This window comes from Eleginops maclovinus, chromosome 19 (assembly GCF_036324505.1).
Source record: "Eleginops maclovinus isolate JMC-PN-2008 ecotype Puerto Natales chromosome 19, JC_Emac_rtc_rv5, whole genome shotgun sequence".
NCBI lineage: Eukaryota > Metazoa > Chordata > Actinopteri > Perciformes > Eleginopidae > Eleginops > Eleginops maclovinus.
Window position 1 is genome coordinate 12,344,838 of NC_086367.1, and position 19,867 is coordinate 12,364,704.

The 19,867-nt window shown below is 39.9% G+C and overlaps 1 protein-coding gene across 1 annotated transcript; it reads right to left on the reverse strand.

The window, feature by feature from the left end:
- Positions 1–175: 175 nt before the first annotated feature.
- pgfb (placental growth factor b) lies at positions 176–13,871 on the reverse strand. The gene is made up of 7 exons (XM_063909744.1): positions 13,333–13,871; positions 3,516–3,552; positions 2,123–2,319; positions 1,926–2,005; positions 1,608–1,637; positions 1,434–1,496; positions 176–1,344 (listed from the first exon to the last, which is right to left on the reverse strand). The coding sequence occupies exons 1-7, from the start codon at positions 13,393–13,395 to the stop codon at positions 1,323–1,325; spliced, it is 492 nt and encodes a 163-aa protein (XP_063765814.1). The 5' UTR covers positions 13,396–13,871; the 3' UTR covers positions 176–1,322.
- Positions 13,872–19,867: the final 5,996 nt, after the last annotated feature.

The following is a 19,867-nucleotide window of genomic DNA, read 5'->3' on the forward strand; positions in this document are numbered from 1 at the left end:
ATTTATGGGGTCGAGCTCTCTTGAACTCTGGCCAACGAATGTACTCACCTAGTTGACTATTATTTGTGATGAGTGTAAAAAAGCTTCATGACAATAAAAGCAATTGATTTTACTTACTATTAGTCATTGGTACGGTGAGTCTGTATTTAATAAAATAAATCACACCACCCAAACCCACAATCATAACAATTTAATTACAAAATAAATATTTCAATGAGATAAAAATACTCACACAGTAGAAATGTTACTTTGTACATTTTCATATAGACTTTCTTTGTGTAGCAAGTACATAAACAAAAAATACAAAGGGCATTGTTTTACATACTTCAATTGATCTCTTCCTTACTGCAGTAAGTATTTGGCCTGGGTGCAGCACCAAAGCCTTTTTGGGCACCACCATGCCAAATTTATGTAAAGCCAATGTGGAGAGCATCAAAATATTTTGATTTTGGCCCCCATCCTGTTTATATATAATATGCTCTAGCCTTTCCACATTTTTGTTCACAGATGCGGCCATAATAGTAGTCCAAAATAAATGACATATTTTAATTGAACAGCGCCCCCCCCCAACCGTCCGCGTAAATGCAAGCCAACCATTAATCCACAATCTTTTGTGGGCAGGTTTCAGATTTGAGATTATTTTGATAAATATTGTTTTTCCGAATTGACTGTAAAACACTTACAATTCAAGATAAGTTTTAGGGGCAGCAGTAAAGTTATCTCCATTCATGATAGGTAAGATCTAGCCAATCCAATTTTGTTAGAAAAATTGACAGAAAGAAATAACCTTTCAGTTTTCAATTAACACTAGAGGGAGACATTTCATTATCTCCTGTACAAAGCAGCTTCACAGTCCAACATAATATGCTGCTATGACAAGTCAAGGCGTCATGGATAATGTTTGAACCAAAGATTGTTGATAGTCAAATTATATTCAGCTGTATCAATAAATATAGAATTTAAACAAATGTTACCAACTTCAAATACCCCCCCAAAAAAGACCAAATTACAATAACAGTAATAACTAGTTTAAAATAAAATATTGTCTGTTTGGTTCTACATTGCACTGGCTCCCAGGGATGTCCATTGTGTCCGTTGTGTGACAGCAGTGTTTCCCCAATCATAAGACACTTCCGACTGAAGCTTGTCATTAAAAAAACTCTTGCCATTGTCAGGATGGCTTGTCAGCAAAACAACCCAGCTGTTAGAGTCTCTGGGTTCAGACAGTATTGATAGATAAACGAGGGAGACTCTGGATGTTGTCACTGAGTTAGAAATAAACAGTGAGCCACACTGCAAATGGGGTTGGGTGGCCACTGCAGTTATCTGCGAGGGTTCTGGCACCTGAAAAAAAACACAAGAAAGAATAAGGCATTTTAATGCAGTTAATTTAAAGTTAGCGGTTCTATGAATTTATTTTAATGAGCCATCACCTGTCACAGTCTTTTGTTTTTTTTCTCTCTTTTCTCTTCCTTCCTCGTCCTCTTTGCCTTTTCCTGCAATGTGAACAAAATTACCAACAAGCCTCAATTCTCTCAAATGGAAAAATATTATTCTTTTAAAAAATCTCGAAACTGATTCTGTAGAAAAAACATTTGTGTTCTTACCTTTCAATTGTCACAACAGGTTTCTTGACTCTGAAAACAAATCAATAGGTCAGAAATAAATATCCACCTGCAATTCTTTGATAATTATTGTTAGTATTAAAAACCTTGTCTCCTAGAAAATGACATTTAAGTTCTATATGTGCTACTTATTTGTTTGAACAAATATTTTTGGTGATTAAAAAAAGTAACTCATGGCACTACTTGGCTGTAATTAGCAGAATGACATTTCTTGTAGACAAGGTTTTTTTTAATGCTAACATTGTAGTGTTTGCGTACTTATGAATATTTGATGTCACAAATAATGACTTGTTTTCTTACCTACATTCACATGTCTGATGCTCCACAAACGTCATCTCAACATATTCTTGACCCGGCTCTGACGGCCTGATTTTCAACAGCTGAAGGATAAAATCATTTAAGATTAACAAATGAAATGAACAGTGATGTTCATACAATCATGGATCACTGAAGTTTAACAAGAATGATTATATAGCACCATGCCCTGCTTGTATTACCTGCATAGTGACGTTTGTGGTGAGGGTGGGATGGCACTCCAGGTTTTCATCCCCGCAGCAACCTGCACACCTCACAAGCGGCACACAGGCGGGGCTGTAGATGTGCTCCACCTCTGTAGGGTACTCTTGCACCACCTCCACCAGCTTTTCAATGGTCCGGCAGAAGCTGCGACCCCACACTTCTTGGAACATCAGCACTACGGATGAGAGTGGGAGGCTGAGCATAAACCATTTTACCATTTTTGCCACAAGAGACACATTATTTATATTTTATGTTCATGTTTCTATCCGTCTTGCTTCTATTCACAGTGCACAGTGCAATCAATATCCAATTTATTTGAGTTTGTGCATGAGAAGCTTAATTAAAACTGCCAGAAAACCCTATTTCATCTTGAATGAAACTGCACTGTTTCACACACAGTAATTACCTCAGTAATCCAACAGCAATATAAAACCAGTTGCAATACGCCAGTGTATATACTGTTTTCATTTTGAAGTCAAAATGTTTGTGTAATGTACAGTACGCTTTCCTGTGGGAGTATATGTGTGAAAGTGTCCCAGTTGCGCAGTCTGGTGGGAGGGAGGAACAGGGATGACTACTGCCGAACAAACAGAGAAGCAAGAGAAAACAAACATTGGAAACACGGTCATGAACAGAACTCGGCTGGAGCTGGAGCTAGGCCGCCCTGCAGGCACCACAGGGATAGCAGTGAACCTTGGGGTCACCCAATGGAGCCTGACAACACAACAGCTGTTTATAAAAGCAGACAGTCTGGGAGGAGAGGACTGGGGAAGCATGTACGGTAGGAAGATGAGGCCAATAACTATAATGTTGTACAGCGCAAAAGGCCACATTACTAGCCAATTGCAGCTCCTCGCGCTTCTCTGTGTCTGCTTTTTATTTGAGATTTTGTGCCAGAGTTTTCTGCCTTGTCATCTGTCTGCAATTCCTACATTCAATGTTGTTTTCTATAAGCAGCATTCATTTATAGTGACCTGAGGAGGGAAGTGAATATGAGAAGGTCAGCAGCGGAGCAAACCCTGCGAGTTCCAACACGACATACCATTCTCTAAACACAGTATCTATAGGTATTCTTTCAACGCTGGCATCCATTTGTTTGGTTTGCATCATGCTATTGTTCCTTCAAATATGGTGGGACAAACTAGTTTACTGTTTGAACTCAGGTTAGCACAGAACAAGCTGAAAGAGCTTAACAGTGCCCACGGTTGCTCAATTTGATATCATGTTAATTAATATATCGAAGGGATTTCAAGATTACACACCAACAAAAAAGTGATGGATATGATGTATATGACTCTCTTGCTTTAGAGTATTGCATTGAAAAAACTTCCCAACAAATATTACAGAGATAAAACTAGGAGATATTCTTACCTTCAGTAGTATTCTGTATGATAGGCTGGGGAAGACTCTGCAAAAAAGAAACACATTTTGATCATTCATTCAGGTTTGCTGTGTCTCAATGTTATAGTGTTATATCCTTAATTTTAAAAATGCAATCCATACAAAATATCATGTACATAAAGACACCACAAGCCAGCAGTGTCACCACCATCAGACACTCAACTTTCTTTGTTCTCTAGCGGTTACAGCTAGAACTGCAGTGAAAGAAAGGGGATGATCACACACCCTTTTCCCTCCTGCAGGGGAAAAGTCTTTCTGACAGGCAGCAAATTCAGTCTCTCATATATATCACGTTCCTCTGTCTGCCCAACTGTTTAGGTTCAAAACCTGTTTCCTGTGGTGTAAGATTCATCTCTCTATTTATTTTCCTATTGATGGTTTCCCCCTCTGTCTTGATTTTTCCCATCGTTGATGATAAACAGAGTGCATTTCTCATTCGCCTGGGAAAACACAAAACCTCTAGTTGACTCCGTCTCAGGAAGGGAAACGTACGTCGGATAAAATACCCTCCAGCAGAAGAGCCGGCGACAGACAACCTGCTTCCGCAATCTGTCCTCATCAATGGTGCTGCATTTGACACACACACACACACACACACACACACACACACACACACACACACACACACACACACACACACACACACACACACACACACACACACACACACACACACACACACACACACACACACACACACACACACACACACACACACACACACACACACACACCTGGTGACATGTATACTGTTACACTCTGTGCTCTGATTAAATGACAATCTAGGCCCAGAAGTTGACATATGATAACACACAGACAGACAAGGCATTTCCCAAATGATTCCTATAACGGCTGCTTTTTTACACCATCTGTCTGTTGTTGAAACACAGATATTTCCTGTTATGGACTAAAATTAGTTTGAGGGTGAGGATAGTGTCTGTCAGCCGCAGCGCAGTGCTACACTCTTTTTCTCCAAAAAATGTGATTAATGAGGAACGTCCTGCTTTGACGATGATAATGATGATGATGCATTGCCACTATTTGACACTCACAGAAAAACTTTCAGAGATTGTGGTGTATCTTTCACAATAGATAAGTGGCGGGAAAGGCTTCATATTTGGGACACATCTGTCCTCTCTGCAACAGAACGTACTGTACGGAAGACTTCATATCAATAGATGCACAAGGGCTTCCAGTCAAACCACTTCAGTCCTCCCTGTGTTGTTCAGAGTGGCTGGTCGTCTGGCTAAATGTACAGCTGTTCCTGTGACAGTAGAGCATGTTCTCTATAGAGTTGCGTTCATTGAAGTGTGTCGGCTTTACAACAACACCACAGGATATGGGCTCAGCTAGCCGAGTCTGCTTCATTCGAAGCATGGGAAAGTCACAGTTCAGTTTAAGTTATTGTTCAAAAGTAACTTTAATATTTAGTTTTTTTTCACCCTCTCTAGTAATGCCAAGCTTATGAAATAAATCCTTTTTGTTTTTGGAGTTAACTTGCATTTCATCTGTACTCTCTATTTTTTTTGTATTGCTGCACATCATAAGGGCTTCTTGGCTGTGGCTGCTCGGTTACCGTTCAGAATGTGGCGAAGTGGGGAGGATTTTCTGACCTTGGTCATGGGTTAAGACCGTTAAGCCTTGACATGGTGAGGAAGCATCTTTGGCACCTTCTGCAGTTGAGAGGAGAGAAGTGATCTGCCCATAAGAAACTGCCAGATTATGAAACGCTGCATGAATATCCTCCTCATTTCTTCCTCCTCGTGCATTTACAGTAATTATTGTTTGTGATTTATGGTGACCGTGAGGAATTTCAGCTCTTGTGGGAAGGGAGTACCTCTTTACATCAATAACTGTGTTTAAAGTTGTATGATACATCTCAGAATCATCATTGCTTTCTAGGTCTCAAGGTTTATTTCACTTCATTTCATGATGACATCTTTTAAGGAGTTGTTGCATAACATTGCTGTTTGTCATTTCATTTATTCTTTTCATAATTTAGGTGTCAAGTGCTATGATATGTATCTGATGAATGGCAATACAAACATAATTGACCTGACCTGACTATTAACCCTCCTACACTGGGTTTATAATGATATACTGCTACTCTGCATCGCATGTAAAACATATAGGTTTTGGTAAATAGAAAAAACAGCTGTAAAGTGCTTAAAAACACTTACATTTCATCCAACAAGACAACAAACAAGGAAGAGATTCATTTTTATCATTATAGAGGAGGAAAAATATCCCCCTAAGTTTTGCAGGCTTGATTTCCTTACTGAGTCGAATGATATACCTTGATTCTAGTATTACATCAAACAATAAGTGCTGGGCAGGGCAGTAAACAAAAACTAGCCCCATAAACTGGGTTTTACATTTTGAATGAAAGAGCAAAGTCAGCTATGGTGCTAGCATGGTTTGGTATTCTCTCTGTACATTTGTCATGTAAACTTGCTCAGCATGTGATGTATATACAGTCTGACATGAAGGTGAGTGGAGAAATTAGTCCCTCCAGTCAATGTATGAGCAGTCTATTCTCAGGCGAGCACAGAGAATATCGTCTGATCCATTACTTTTTTTTAATTCATCAAGCCCTTACTCAATGAGTTAGATAACTCAGCCATTTAAAAAACTATTTGGTGCTTACCTCGCTAAAATTGTTTTAAAGTTTGCTTGAGGCTGCAAAGGTTTTGCAATAGCTTCATATGATACGCAATTGTGCAATATATTGAATATATATAAGGAGGGATTGTGCAATATATTGAATATATATAAGGAGGGATTGTGCAATATGTTCCTCATTATTATCACTGGCTGAGTAATAAGTGCAATAATAATATTTGCAGTAGTATTGTACTTTATGAGTTGCTTTCATTGTGTTGTTATTTTTTTATAAGCACAGCTCAGGAGATGAACTGACAGCTCACACGACGTCTCTGCAGAGACTCATTGAACACTTCGGTTCACACTGCTGTCGGGTATATTGCATTGTATCGTAAATCAATGTGATATACAGTATATTAACATTGAAAAGTCCGGAGGGAAGGCTACGGCCAAAAACGTACTTTCATTATCAGTCGGTGGGTTATTTAACTTTTGGATGATTTATTTTAAAATGTAAGAGAAATACAAAATGCTGTAACATTGCGTAGCCTTCTGAACATAATAATAATATTAACCATAAATAGTATATATACAAGTTAGAATATGAAAAAGGTAATGGCGTAATGCATATCTAGATTGTCATTATCTCATATTTTCAGTACAAGCTGTGTGCCAGTATCTGTTCTCATTGGATAATTAACATGTTGGATACGTAATCAGGGTCATGATCCCCCAGTCCACTGTGGTCACTGTCTCAGAGATGTACAAGTTGTTTTCAGCCTTTAACATCTGCTTCTCAGAGACCTTCTGCTAATCTGCACAGTGTATTTTGTGCCCAGATTGTGTTGCAGAGTGAGGGGCAGTTATTTTTCAGCAAGAGAGGTCAGATTAAATCATCTATTGCAGTTGGTAATGATTGCAAAGCCGCTTTAAAATATCCTATGTTTCTGAAGTCTCTAGTGAAAGTTTGTAAGCTGCTGGCTGGGAGTTTGCTCAGTCCTCTGGGTCAGATCAGAGGACCTGTTGTGTCCCTGGGCTCCTGCTGTCAGGCCACAGAGGCTCCGGGCCTCATTACTCTCCACTCCCACACAGCTGAACTGCGTCATCTTTAACCTCTTTGCTTAACTCCATCTGTCAGAGGAAGGGCAACATGCGTAGGGAGCAAAAACAAAACATGATGGGGATCCAGAATAATGGTCATAAAAGATTTTTCAAAACTAAGGTTCAAGCTGGGGAGGGGGCCGTGAAGGCCAGTTCCACAGCAGGTACTCTGGACACTAGCCAGAAAGATCTGGATAGCAGCCAGCATATTTCCCAGTTTGTTTCCTAAAGAAAACAGAGACGACTTACAGATGAAGTTAAAGAAATATCTAAATCAAATGCACATAAAAGTCTATGCCATTTGAGCCTCAAAAGATGGGATAAGTTGGACTGCAATAATAATATCGACTACTTCTTTGGATTCCAAAAAAAGAACAGTATAGATGAGCATGGTTTTCTTTCAAAGAAAATGTAGGGTATTCTAGTAACCTAGGTATATTGAGGTAATGGACAATTGATTCATTTATTGCATTAAAAAATACTTGTTTCATTAATTATTTCATAGAAGTGAAGATTGAACAGTTTGACATAGTGATGCTTGCATGAAAACACCTCTTGTGGCTGAAGCAATGTCCAACCGTTTAGAGCGTGTTGCATTTCCATCCAATAAAACCAACAATGTCTGCCTCAGTTCTTTCACAGTTTGCACACTTCAGCTGAAAAGCAGCTTATACAAGAACTTCCCCATATTTGGTGTACTTTGAGTGGGATTACAGTTCCAAATCCTTAGTAATTGAGAAAATAAATGTATATCCATAAACACAACTGGTAACGGGGTATTACAAAGGTGTAAACTGATATTTCAGCTGTGTATTAGTGAGTGATTATATATTTGTAATCCTCTAACAACCCTCCTTTAACATTTGTTTTTGAAATCGATAACTTCCAAGCGGATAAACTGACTGAAGATTGGAGTGCCATTTACCGTACCCTTTAATTTGGAGTTTTTAGTTTTTTTTAAATCCTTCTTAACTTAAGTAAGTAATGATTCCAGCTAGACTGGGCATCATGCCATTATTTATACTGCTTTACATAACTTTATTCATTGAGGGTGGCAGTGTGGATAAACAGACAACGGATGAGATGTAGATTTATGGATTGGTAATCTCTGTTGACTAAATCTGCAATAGATTTGGTGATTTACGGAATGCATGCAAAGAAACAGAACCGCAAAAAATGCCAAGTTGGTTAACATCCCAGGTGTAACCTTGATCAGTGAAGCTACAGCATCTGAAAGTCTCTGAAAACATACATGTCAGCTGAAACTGTGTGTGTCCTGGTTTTGGCCTGACTGAAGCCTGACTCTGAACGCAAGACCACACAGGACAGAGAGCACTTAAGCAGAACGAGTGAATACAAACAGAGACGGCTAGACGAGTGAGAAACAGAGCTGCCTCCCTGCCTCACTGAGCGTCCTCATCCATCCTTTATCAAGAACCAGATTCCACATCATCAACACCATGACCGCAACATTAATTCTCAGGCTTCTCAAGGGGCCTTCAGGTCACTATATCTATTCTCCACCACTACAAAAGAAAGCAGGTTCTGTTTTGTATACACGAAGTGGGCGAATTTACAACTACAGCGGTGCTATTACAGGTCTGACACTAGCCAGCTGGGTCTCTAGGGTGGTCAGGTCAGGGCTTGTGATCATTGAGCTCTGCCAAAACACCAACAAACTTCATCAGAACATGTGGTAAACAGGCCAAAATAGTTTCTCATATTATTTGGGTGAATGGAGCCTTTGAAGTCCAGAGTTATTCCACAGAGTAGACACACTTTTAGTTGAGCTGCCATACAGATTCAAAGCCACAAAGGGGTGATAACACACAAATCTGCAACTGCATGATTTTTGAAATAAGCCCTGAACCTTAAAAGTGCATTTCAACTGCAGGGAAACACAGCATAGTAATAGTTTGACATTTTGGTATAAATACTTTCCTGTTGAGAGTTACATGATATATATATTATTGAAGTTATATGCCTGACTTGAGAAATTGCCCAGAAAAAAACAAAATATTTTTGTTTTTGCACCTCAGTTTTTGATTACATATTACAGGCATTTTGTTATTCTTATATTATGCAAACTGGCTCTTTTCTTTATTAAATGCACAAATATGAGAGCGGTAGCAATCATTGGCTGAAAGACTCTGAATATTTGGTGGTTAGTTTGCAACATTACAACTTTCATGTTTGCTTGAAAGAGTCTAGTTTTTGAAAAAAACAACACAGAAATAAGGTGATGGGGCGGAGTAAAAGTCCATATAAACGTTGATTTAGATAAAAACCATTTCCTCAGTATAAGACCATTAATGGATGCACAAATGTCCCCCTTAAGACACACACACAAACACACACAACCAGTTTATAAACCATGCACTCTGTCCGCAAACATACACACACACATGGCACAGGTCCTGAGATAAGGCTGACCGGTGGTAATTGTGGTCTCTATTACAGTAAACGCTGTTCTCCCTGTGTAAACCACAGTAAATTACATCCAGATGGGAGATTAAAGCTTGCTGAGTAGACGGCTGCCCCGAGCGCCACCGCTACTCCTCCTCTGCAGGAGGAAGGAGAAATCCATATTTCCTGATTGCGATTGTGGCCCTCCCTTGGGCCGAGACATTACAACTAGAGAGAAATACCACAAATAAGAACCCCATCAGTCAGCAGGTCACTGCCACTGCATGGCCCAGCATGCTTACAGCTGAACTACAAATGTGCAAGTGTATGAGTAAGACAAAAAGATAACTGACCAAAAATGTTGCTCTTTGATTCTGAGAAACTGAATCCTAAAGTAAACCTGATGTATACGGTTTATGCTTTAGGAAAACCATTTGCAGAAGATGCTTCATTGTAACTACTTGAAATGTGACATTGTGCCATCTACACCTACCTAGTTATAAGAAAAACAAACACGAATAAAAACACAGACACGTGAGTCTTATGCAGATGGTCAGACTCAAATAGTGTTTTGCTGCTGGCATATAGGAAACACCTGTGCAACGTCATGACCTCTCTCTCTCACACACACACACACACACACACACACACACACACACACACACACACACACACACACACACACACACACACACACACACACACACACACACACACACACACACACACACACACACACACACACACACACACACACACACACACACACACACACACACACACACACACACACACACACACACGCAAGGGCTGAAGCGAGTGCTCACTGCCTTCCTTCTTTTTCCTTTTCTTGCTCAAAGATAACATGAGTATTTTGTAGCACACACATACAAACTGTTTCATAATATCAGGAAGTTATGATGACTAATGTCCATCAAGTTTGGCTGTGTTGATGCAAGATTTTACCTGCACTCACCACCATGCAAATACAGAGGAGGTACTGTACGCAGACCATTCCATTCCATTCATATTAATACAGTGGGGAAAAATACCAACTGGGCAGGAGGCAACACGTATGACAGACTTACTAACATTGCTTTTGATCTGCTGAATGAAGTAGAGACAGTAACTGTGATATCCACACACACAGAGGCACACACTGTACATATACTGTATGTGGTTAATGTGCACAGGAAGTCCCAATAATAGACCGAACAGGAGAGAGTGTCGAGGAACAAAACAGCCGGTGGACTGCGTTGGTAACTCAGTGACCGAGAGGCCACCATTGTTCCAAAGGGAAGCCCAGGTGCTTCCACCCTCCACCAAGAGCCATTAATGGGGACAGGACAGTGTCAAGAGGATACATCCCATCTGACACAAAGCACACATTTGTGTTGTATTGTGATAAACATCACACACACACACACACACACACACACACACACACACACACACACACACACACACACACACACACACACACACACACACACACACACACACACACACACACACACACACACACACACACACACACACACACACACACACACACACACACACACACACACACACACACACACACACACACACACACACACACACACACAGGGTTCTGCTGTAAATCTCTGGTAGTAAAGCAGAATTATTAAGCACATGAGGTTAACCCCACCCTCCCTCTTGGCTACTCAGTGGACATGAATGACGGCATGAGTCACAAGGCTGCTGACAGCAGCTCCAGCTGTGACAGCGATGAGAAATACTTATTTGAATTACAGGCATACATACTTTATGGCAAGTGAATCCAAAGAAGACGTGTATAAATAACATTCCCAACCATACCGCCGATGTTGGTTTCCAGATTGGTATGCTAAACAGTTTACTGTTGGAGCAGGCAGGACCGACACCACCAAATGAGTCTCATTTTGTCCCTCTGGCGTGAAAAGAGCTGCAAGCATGAATATTGCTTGTCTGCAAAAAAAATTAAATATTTGTTTCCTTTCACTTTTTTATGGCTAAATCTTTAGTGGGACTTTGCACTTCAGCAGAACAGCAGAGCTACCTTTCCCTTTTCAAGGACATTGTTCAGCATTTATTAACAACTAAATGCTTAGAGCAAGACTTTAAAAATAACAAGCTCAGATCTTCACAGACAGTATAAACTGAAAGCTTGTTAAATCTCAAAGTTTAATGGTTTACATTTGCTGTCAGTCTTTTGAGCAGCAGGGGGCCGTTCAACTTGCTTCATGTTGAGGGCCCTGGATTTTGTCACCCCTATTTTGACAGAGCAGGCCATGAGCTGATTATGAGGATTAGTAGAGATGTGGTGATCCCGTGCCTCTCCCACTCACTCTCAGCTCAGCAACAGCTGTAAAGACTCGGCCTGAGAATCTGGTGGGACATGGAGCTTTACCAACCTTGAGAGACCTGACTCCACATCTACGTCTAAATGTGGACTTCAACCTGGCAAAAGGGAAACTCAAATTGTGTAATTTCGTTCAACTGGCAGCAGCAGTGTATGAAGTGTGACAGTAGAACTGAATGGATACAAAACTGGCCTGGTTTCACAATAAACATGAGAGCCATCAGATTTAGCAGCCGCCTTCAGCCACCTTTGGAAGAAATCAGAGACTGAATGGGTTCAAGAGCCTGAACGCTGGCACCAGATCAGCTATCCAATGGCCCATCGTCTAACAAGTGTTTCTACACAGGCCTTTGAATGTGATTCTCACTCCAGTTTCAACTCTGTTCTATTATGGCACATTCTTATTTTAAGATTCAAGCGCAATGCCAGGCAACAGAGAACAGAACATCTTTGTAGTTCCCTGCAAGCCTGACAGTGATATGACTGGCCTGAAATTAAGTTTCAATACATTTGTTTTACACACACACAGACACACACACTGGTTCATCTGTACTGTATTTGTGTGATTATTCGCACTGCAAGTACAAATTAAACATGCACATGTATGCTGAGATGATTCAAGACAGGCAAGAAAAGCTGCAGGTGCAGATGAAAGATGAGGAAGTGTAGACAGTAGCCGAAACTTGCTTTCCTCTTCAAACTGATGCATTGCCAACACTTTCAAGTTAATCAGCTTGTCTGAACACCAGGATCTGTTCAAAGACTGCAGGTAATACCATTTAAATAAGTATTAATTATTGCTTGTTGGGGTATTTCTGAGAAAGTGTGTTCCTTTGATGGAAATCTACACAGAAGGAAAAAAAGAAAAGGAAGAAAAGGAAGGAAAAAAATGCACGAGTGAATCCATGACTGTGAAAAGTATGATTCGCCTGTAATTATAAGCTTAGCGAGGTTCACCAGACACAACGGTGAGTCACTTTGTATCATGTGTCACAGGCTGCAGAGAGATGCAGTTTGTCACGTTCCATCTTATGAATGAGCGGATCAGCAGGGTGCTCAATGAAAACGGTACGAAGGCTTAAAAGCACAATTATGTAATATTATCAACAAGCAGAAGTTGACTCAATTATACAGATATTAACATATATAACAATAAGCACGTGGTTTAATATTCCATAGCACTTAATGGTTTGTAACTGAAATAATAACATACCCGTATAATCCAAATAAAGTACTACAATATATGTCGTAAGTCTCATTTTAAGTTGTTTCTTTCTTGCCTAGCAGCAATAGTCACTGAATGTAACTTACCTGTGCAGGTGAGAGCAGCAGATAAAGCGTCACCGCAGTCTGGATGACGAGACCGAGTTTCATTTCGCGATGTCTGCGAGTGGAGAGGGGATGATCTTTCCCAGTGCAGACAATGAAACAATCCAACTAAAGTGCCACACTACTCAGAAAAAGAGGGGGGAAAATGCTGACTGGGGAATTTCCTACTCATCCACTCCGGGTTGGTTTAATGCTGAGAATGAGTGCAGTCACGTAGCTGTGCTGCCGCGTGTAACCTGATCAAGTGAATTGAGTTTATCAATAAATAAGGCCACATAGGCGAACTCAGGTCAGAGCAAAAGTCCTAAAACGACCTTTCAGCATTATGTGGCAGCCAGTTTTGACAAAACGTTTTCATTGCAAAAAGAAATAAAAAAAGGAAGCAGTCTATTCAGTCCAAAAAACGTGTGACGATCCGCCCCGTGCGTGAAGTTGCACCGACAGTTTTAGTCCTGCTCTGCGCTCCGGTCTTGCTTCTAATTGCCCCCACACTATTTTTTCACCAGCTGGCCATTTAAATCTCCTCCCCTTCCCTGTTCTCTCTGCTCTGCTTCATCTGCTCTCACAAAGCTCACTGATCAGAATTGTGTCTTGCCTCTTATATATAATGTGTAATGACAATATATGTGATGCTCTTATTATTGGGTATCAGAGATTGTGGCACTAAACTGATACTTGTTTTCTTAATTCTAGACAATATCACAGGTAAATAGAGTGCAGACTTATTTTCAAGACTTTCTTTGAGAGCTATTCAGGCAAGGTAAACATTTAGAGATGTTTTGCAGTTGTGACAACTCATTGCTGTCCCAGGCTCCTCCAGTATGGGATTTTCCTCTGAGGCTTTAGTAGGCCTTTTTGCAGAGACAGAAAGGGAGATTCCATTACTGGTGTTGACACATAGAGTTAATCTTCAGTGTGAGACTTCTGTGTTTGGAGAAACCCTTGAACGAAAGGATTCCTTGTGGGCTTCCACACATTCCTTCAACAGTGCTGAATAGCACCATTGCTTTCTGCTATTGTACAGACCACGCTCATGAGTGTGGTGTTTCTAAACATCTCAGACACTTTAGGCAGAGTAAACCATCCCCCCATTACCATCATCCTGGACAGAGCATCAGTGAGAGCAAAGAAGCATGGATTGGGAAACATTTCCTCTAATTATGCTGGGCAGTATAAGAGAAGTCTTTTTCTAAATTGTATGATGGAAGCATTTTCTAAATTCAAGGATAGAATTAAAGGATAGTGAACAGTGCTTCTTCGGGGAACTGGACTGAACCGTTTTTCTCTTTTATCCCTTTGTACTGTTTTATCCACCTTATTGCTGCAGAAACCTAAGCTACCAACCAATATTTCTCATAGGCTTTCAGAATTTTGGAAGGTAACATTTATACATGGACCGTAAGCCAGAATAAAGTATAACTCTTGTTGTGCAAGAGATGTTCAAGTTTCGTAACAAATATATTTAAAAAAAAGAGCTTATCATTGTCTACCCAGTGATCTATGTGTGTTTTTAAAGGTGCACAAGCTGATAGGGCTTAATATGATGACTGAAAACCCATTGCTGACAAGACAAACAAACGCGGTTGGAGTGAAGGCATATCCCAGGAGAAGAGGGATCACCTGTGCTGTCAGGTCATGAAAAAACCTTGAGGCCCTCATTGCTTTTGCTAAAACCACACTGATAGTGCCAAACATGTGTCTTCATGTTGTTGTGTGTGAAAAGAGAAATTAATCTTGCTAAGATTTAATATTCTTTATTAAATGGAGACACTTTCTGTTTGATTAATGTATCTTTAATTAAATCCTTTTCAAAGGAAAATGGCTTTTGCCTCAAAGAAACTGAGATAGCAACGCCTGCTATGATCAGCAACGAAAAAAAGGATGTTCTTCAAAAATATGAAGATGTTTAAAAGCTGATCTGGAATATGAAGATCAAAATGTCAACCAAACATCTTCTCGAATTGGTTTTGTTGATAAGACTTTGTGATTAAGGGGAGGTCATCTGGTTGCATGAGTACGTCTCTTGCAGGCTGCGTTGTCTGTTGATGTTGTGAAGACCAAACGGATTGCTCTTAGGAACTGACTGCCAAAGTAAGCACATTTCCACTCCTGCTTTTGACCCCTCATTTTCCCAGATTGCAAAGTAAAAGGTAAACAGATGACCAACATTAATGATGCCTATTTATCATTTTAGGGGCAGCTTTTGGTTTCTTCCACAGTGGGGCCTTTAAGGGGAAAATGGAAGGCCAGAGAGCCCATTACTTTGACGGATCTCATTAACAACAGTTTCTGAGCAACATTTCTGTGTATCATGCTTGTTTTAAATGACATGATACTGATTACATATTTTAAACACTAAATTGAAAGAGCAAATGTACAAGAATGGAGAGGACAATCTGACCATAAGGCTTCTGGGAGATGATGTAATATGATTTTAGTTACGTAGGACCACCTGGACATCCGACCCAAACAGGATATATTTAACATCCAGACCCTTTCTTCCTGTCATTAATTAGACGTGACAAACCATGAATCCTTTCCTCTTGCGCCAACTGTATTATGGTGACGAAAACTATATTTGACATAACTGGTAAATAGGAAGTGCCCCGGCCATGAGTAAAAAGCTGCTTATCGTTGCCTAAGGCGATTAGCATTATATCACAACAAGTTCTTTCATTTAAAATGAATGTCAAATCCTGTTTACACTTCTGCTCTACATTGATATATTTTTGTCACAGACACATTTTTGTTCCAAGGTTGTCAGGTGTCATCCTGTTTTCATGCCCACGTCTGTGCATGTGCGAGCATTGTTACATTCTATAGGAAGTCAGTCAACCTGTAAACAGACAATCTGAAGGTATTTTAGTCTGGAGGTATCATGAGTCAGTCTTTGGAGGAATCTCAAGATACTATTTAACTTTATGCAGCTGTTTCTTTGACTTCACAATGTCAGGTGGCCGCGGTAACCGCATGCTATTTGAGGATTTAATTCTTCATGTCACAAGAAAATATGGCTCAGTTTACTTTGTTTCATCTGAGATTCAATTATAGCAAATCATGCAGTTGCTTCATTCACGAGAGAAAAGCTAGCCGTAAAGAGTTGATACATTTTCTTTGACACCACAAATAGGCTCGTATTGGCTTTGTTTCCACAAGATTTGCATAAGAAGACTGATATCACTTTTCAATGCATTAGACATTAAGCTAGGGTGAGAAGGTGGTTAGCCTTGCCTAGCTTAGCCTAAATACTGGAAGCAGAGGGAAACAGCTAGCCTGATTCAGTCAAAAGTTTTAAAACAGTACCTGCTCCATAACATCTCAGGAAGTATTGAGTTTTATTTGTTTAAACAGAAATACAAAAAAATAATGTTTTTGGTTTGGCAACTTATGTGCTGCAGTTATTTTAACAAAAGTTCTGCACAGATGGAAAAACTGTTCATCAATCACTTTTTAAAGCAAATACAACTTCCTTTGAAACCCAAAATATTTTTTTCAGTGCGTGAGTGAAAAATCAGCTTCAAATGTCTTAAAATTACTTTCAGTAAGGAATGTGGATTTTCTCTGTCTCTCCATGAGGCTATGCACCCCCTACTAACTGTGCAGAGGACCTGGAGCTCAGCAGCAGCGCTCTGAAAGGAAACTGAGTGTTTGTCTAAGATACAATTTCATCACCTTTACAAGCTGTGGGGACAAGAGCCTGCGGTTGGTAATATAGAAAGAGAAAAACAGCACTGAGAGTGAGTTATCATGGCCTGTGTCATTGCTGGTTGTAAAAGTCGTTAGCTTTATAAATGAAGAGCAGGAACTGCATAGAAGTGTTCCTGCAGTCAGAGACCAGGTTATAACTCAGTCCTGGTGATACTCTAAACTCCATTAAGAGGTCCCACAAAAGCACATTCACAAGTTCATGGGTTAACGCTGTTGGTGGTGGCTCAGCCTGTGCTGTTAAACGGATAACATCTCTATCATGAACATTCTCTTCAAATTAAAACCCCCAAATAATGTTTAATTTGAAGAGAATTTTAACTTCTCTAGCAGGTGTAATGCAGAAGCCTCAGATTAATTCCTTGCAAACTTACAGTTTATTTCAAGCCCTTCTGACATGTTATTAAAAGAGATAAAAGAGGCAAAGGCTAATGGAATATACCCTTTAATAGTATGTGTTGCACTGAGATCAGAGATTGACAGTGAGATTAGATTAATTCCTAGAAGAGGGGGACACTTGAGTAAACATGAACTCAATCAGGCAGCAACATTTACTGGGCTGCAGTTGTACTTGAGTGCTGCTGTTTATTTGTTCAAGTTACAGAGTGTTTTTTTAAACCTCAAATTAGTTTATCCTCCCTCAGGGGCTATGTTTAAGAGTTTTAAAAGGTTTCCTCAGAAAACATACACATCAGCCCAGTCATGAAGTAAAGCTGAATAAACTGAAAGTACTGTAGCTGTAACACTTTTATAGTTACCATGCGTTTTTTTTTACTCAAACCAACATTTTTATAGCTGCACATGAACTCAAATGAAACAATCTGTTGTAATGCTTTGCTATAATGAAGCCCACATTTACATATGTAATCATATTCCTCAATTTCTCCTTTATCGCTGTCTAAAAAGTGATTTTTTGGAATTATGCTTACTTGAAGCAGCCGGTTAGCTTAGTTTAGCATAAAGACAGGAAACGGGGAAAAAAATATACTTTTTCTATCTAAAGGTAACAAAATCAACCTATCAGTGCCTGTAAAGCTCACGAAATAATATGTTATAACAAGTTTGTTTAATCTGACATCCCTAATAACTGAATTTGTGGATCCTGATTAAAAGCATTATCTTTAAAGTGTCAAAACAGTAAAGCGAGAAAGCTGGAATGACCCACCCTAATTCCAACCAATGCAGATCATTTTTAAAAAGCAGCGACTTCGAGTGTAGCAAAATGGCCGATTGACTGTCGGAAAAGCATCCTTTAGAAAAAAAGTATAGAAGTAAGCCGTGGCCTGAGCAAGTGTTAGGTGAAGTTCATCAGTGTGCAAGTGTTTACCCAATCTGCAGCCAAACAAAATTGTACACGAGATTTATTTATGTATGGAGAAATACATTGACTCAAATAGCTATAGCTTGTAGAACAGGGAACAAGAAAATTGGAGCAGAGTAGGGCGAGGGGGGGTGGAGGTCAAAGAGCTAGGGAAAGTTAATAACTTGAAAAAATAAATAATACAGCACACTGATGGGAATTTGGCAGCAGTGCCATTTATTATCATCAATTAGTTCAGTTTGCTCAAAAAATATGTCTGAGCATCTTACTGCTTCTTTGCTACTGTGCACTTGCTGGTACAAGGAGGTTCCATTAATCAAGACAATGTGTATGTTTGCTGTTTATCCTGCGATTGAGCGTCTGGTCTTCAAGTGTTGCTACCAGGGAGATGGTGGAGACAACCAATCCCAGATGGCTCTGTGCCTTGAGGGAAAAGATAAATGAGGACCACCAGGGTGGATAAAACAGCCGGACAGTTATTCCTGCTACGCTGGATGGACATGCATTATATTAACTTAAAGCAAATGCCAATAGAGAAAGGTTTGGCCAGTGCAACTCAAATATTTTTTTTCTTTTGCTCAATTGAATGGGCCTCAGTTTTCTGTGAAAAAATCTGTATGATTTTCCACTTGTATAGGAAACATTTCCAGTGACATTGGGTGATGTATCCTTTTCTATTACCGTAAAAAAGAAAATAAGCAAATAAATACACAATTTCCCGGATGGTGAGAATGGGGTTGTGAGAAAGGAGGAGCAGTTAAAAGTAATGTAACTCAGTAACGCTATTTGCTCTGCTGGTGTCAGCTGTACTGCACAGAAAAAAACACTTATCAAACTATTGAAAATAATTGCAGGCATAAAATATTGCAATATTCATTCTTTAGCGAGAAAATTTCAGTAATCTTTGAGGTGGACTTCTTTATCCAAATAAAAGCCAATCACTGATATAATGTTACTTATCGAGTTCTTAGCAGGTCTTACATAACACCATGAGACGTTCCGATCCCCTCATTAAAAGTGCAGAGACTCCAGAAAGGCAGTGCTTGGACACCAACTGTGAGGTCCTTCCAATATGCATCTCTAATGAAGAACAGAACATCCTTCCTGTCTTTAAGACTCTGACATCCAAGAAATATCGAGCGTGATTACAGGCATGATTGCCTTCAGACTATACAAATCTGTTACCAAAGGCGAATGCCTTTTATCTCCTTGGTGATCGACTCCAAATGATTGAAAGCTGTTGTTTGACAATTCCAGCGGTAAGATCAACAAAGGCTGGACACAGTTCTCGTCTGGGCGTTTGGGAGCAGATCTGGCATTGAAAGGGTTGGGGGTTACAGGGTGTCATGATAAGCATTGAACCACAGTGGAAAGAGCGGGTGTTGAATGAACACAGACTGCTGACTGACTCCCAACACCCCGAGCTGTGAACGAGTAAAAATGTGCAGCACTTATCAGGAGAAAATAAACAGAGCAGCACACCCCGGGCAT

Coding starts and splice junctions, on each gene's coding strand:
- pgfb (XM_063909744.1), bottom strand. CDS start 13,395: ATGAAACTCGGTCTCGTCATCCAGACTGCGGTGACGCTTTATCTGCTG. Junction 2,320..3,515: donor CATACAGAATACTACTGAAG/GTAAGAATATCT, acceptor TCTCATCCGTAG/TGCTGATGTTCCAAGAAGTG. Junction 2,006..2,122: donor CCACAAACGTCACTATGCAG/GTAATACAAGCA, acceptor TTTATCCTTCAG/CTGTTGAAAATCAGGCCGTC.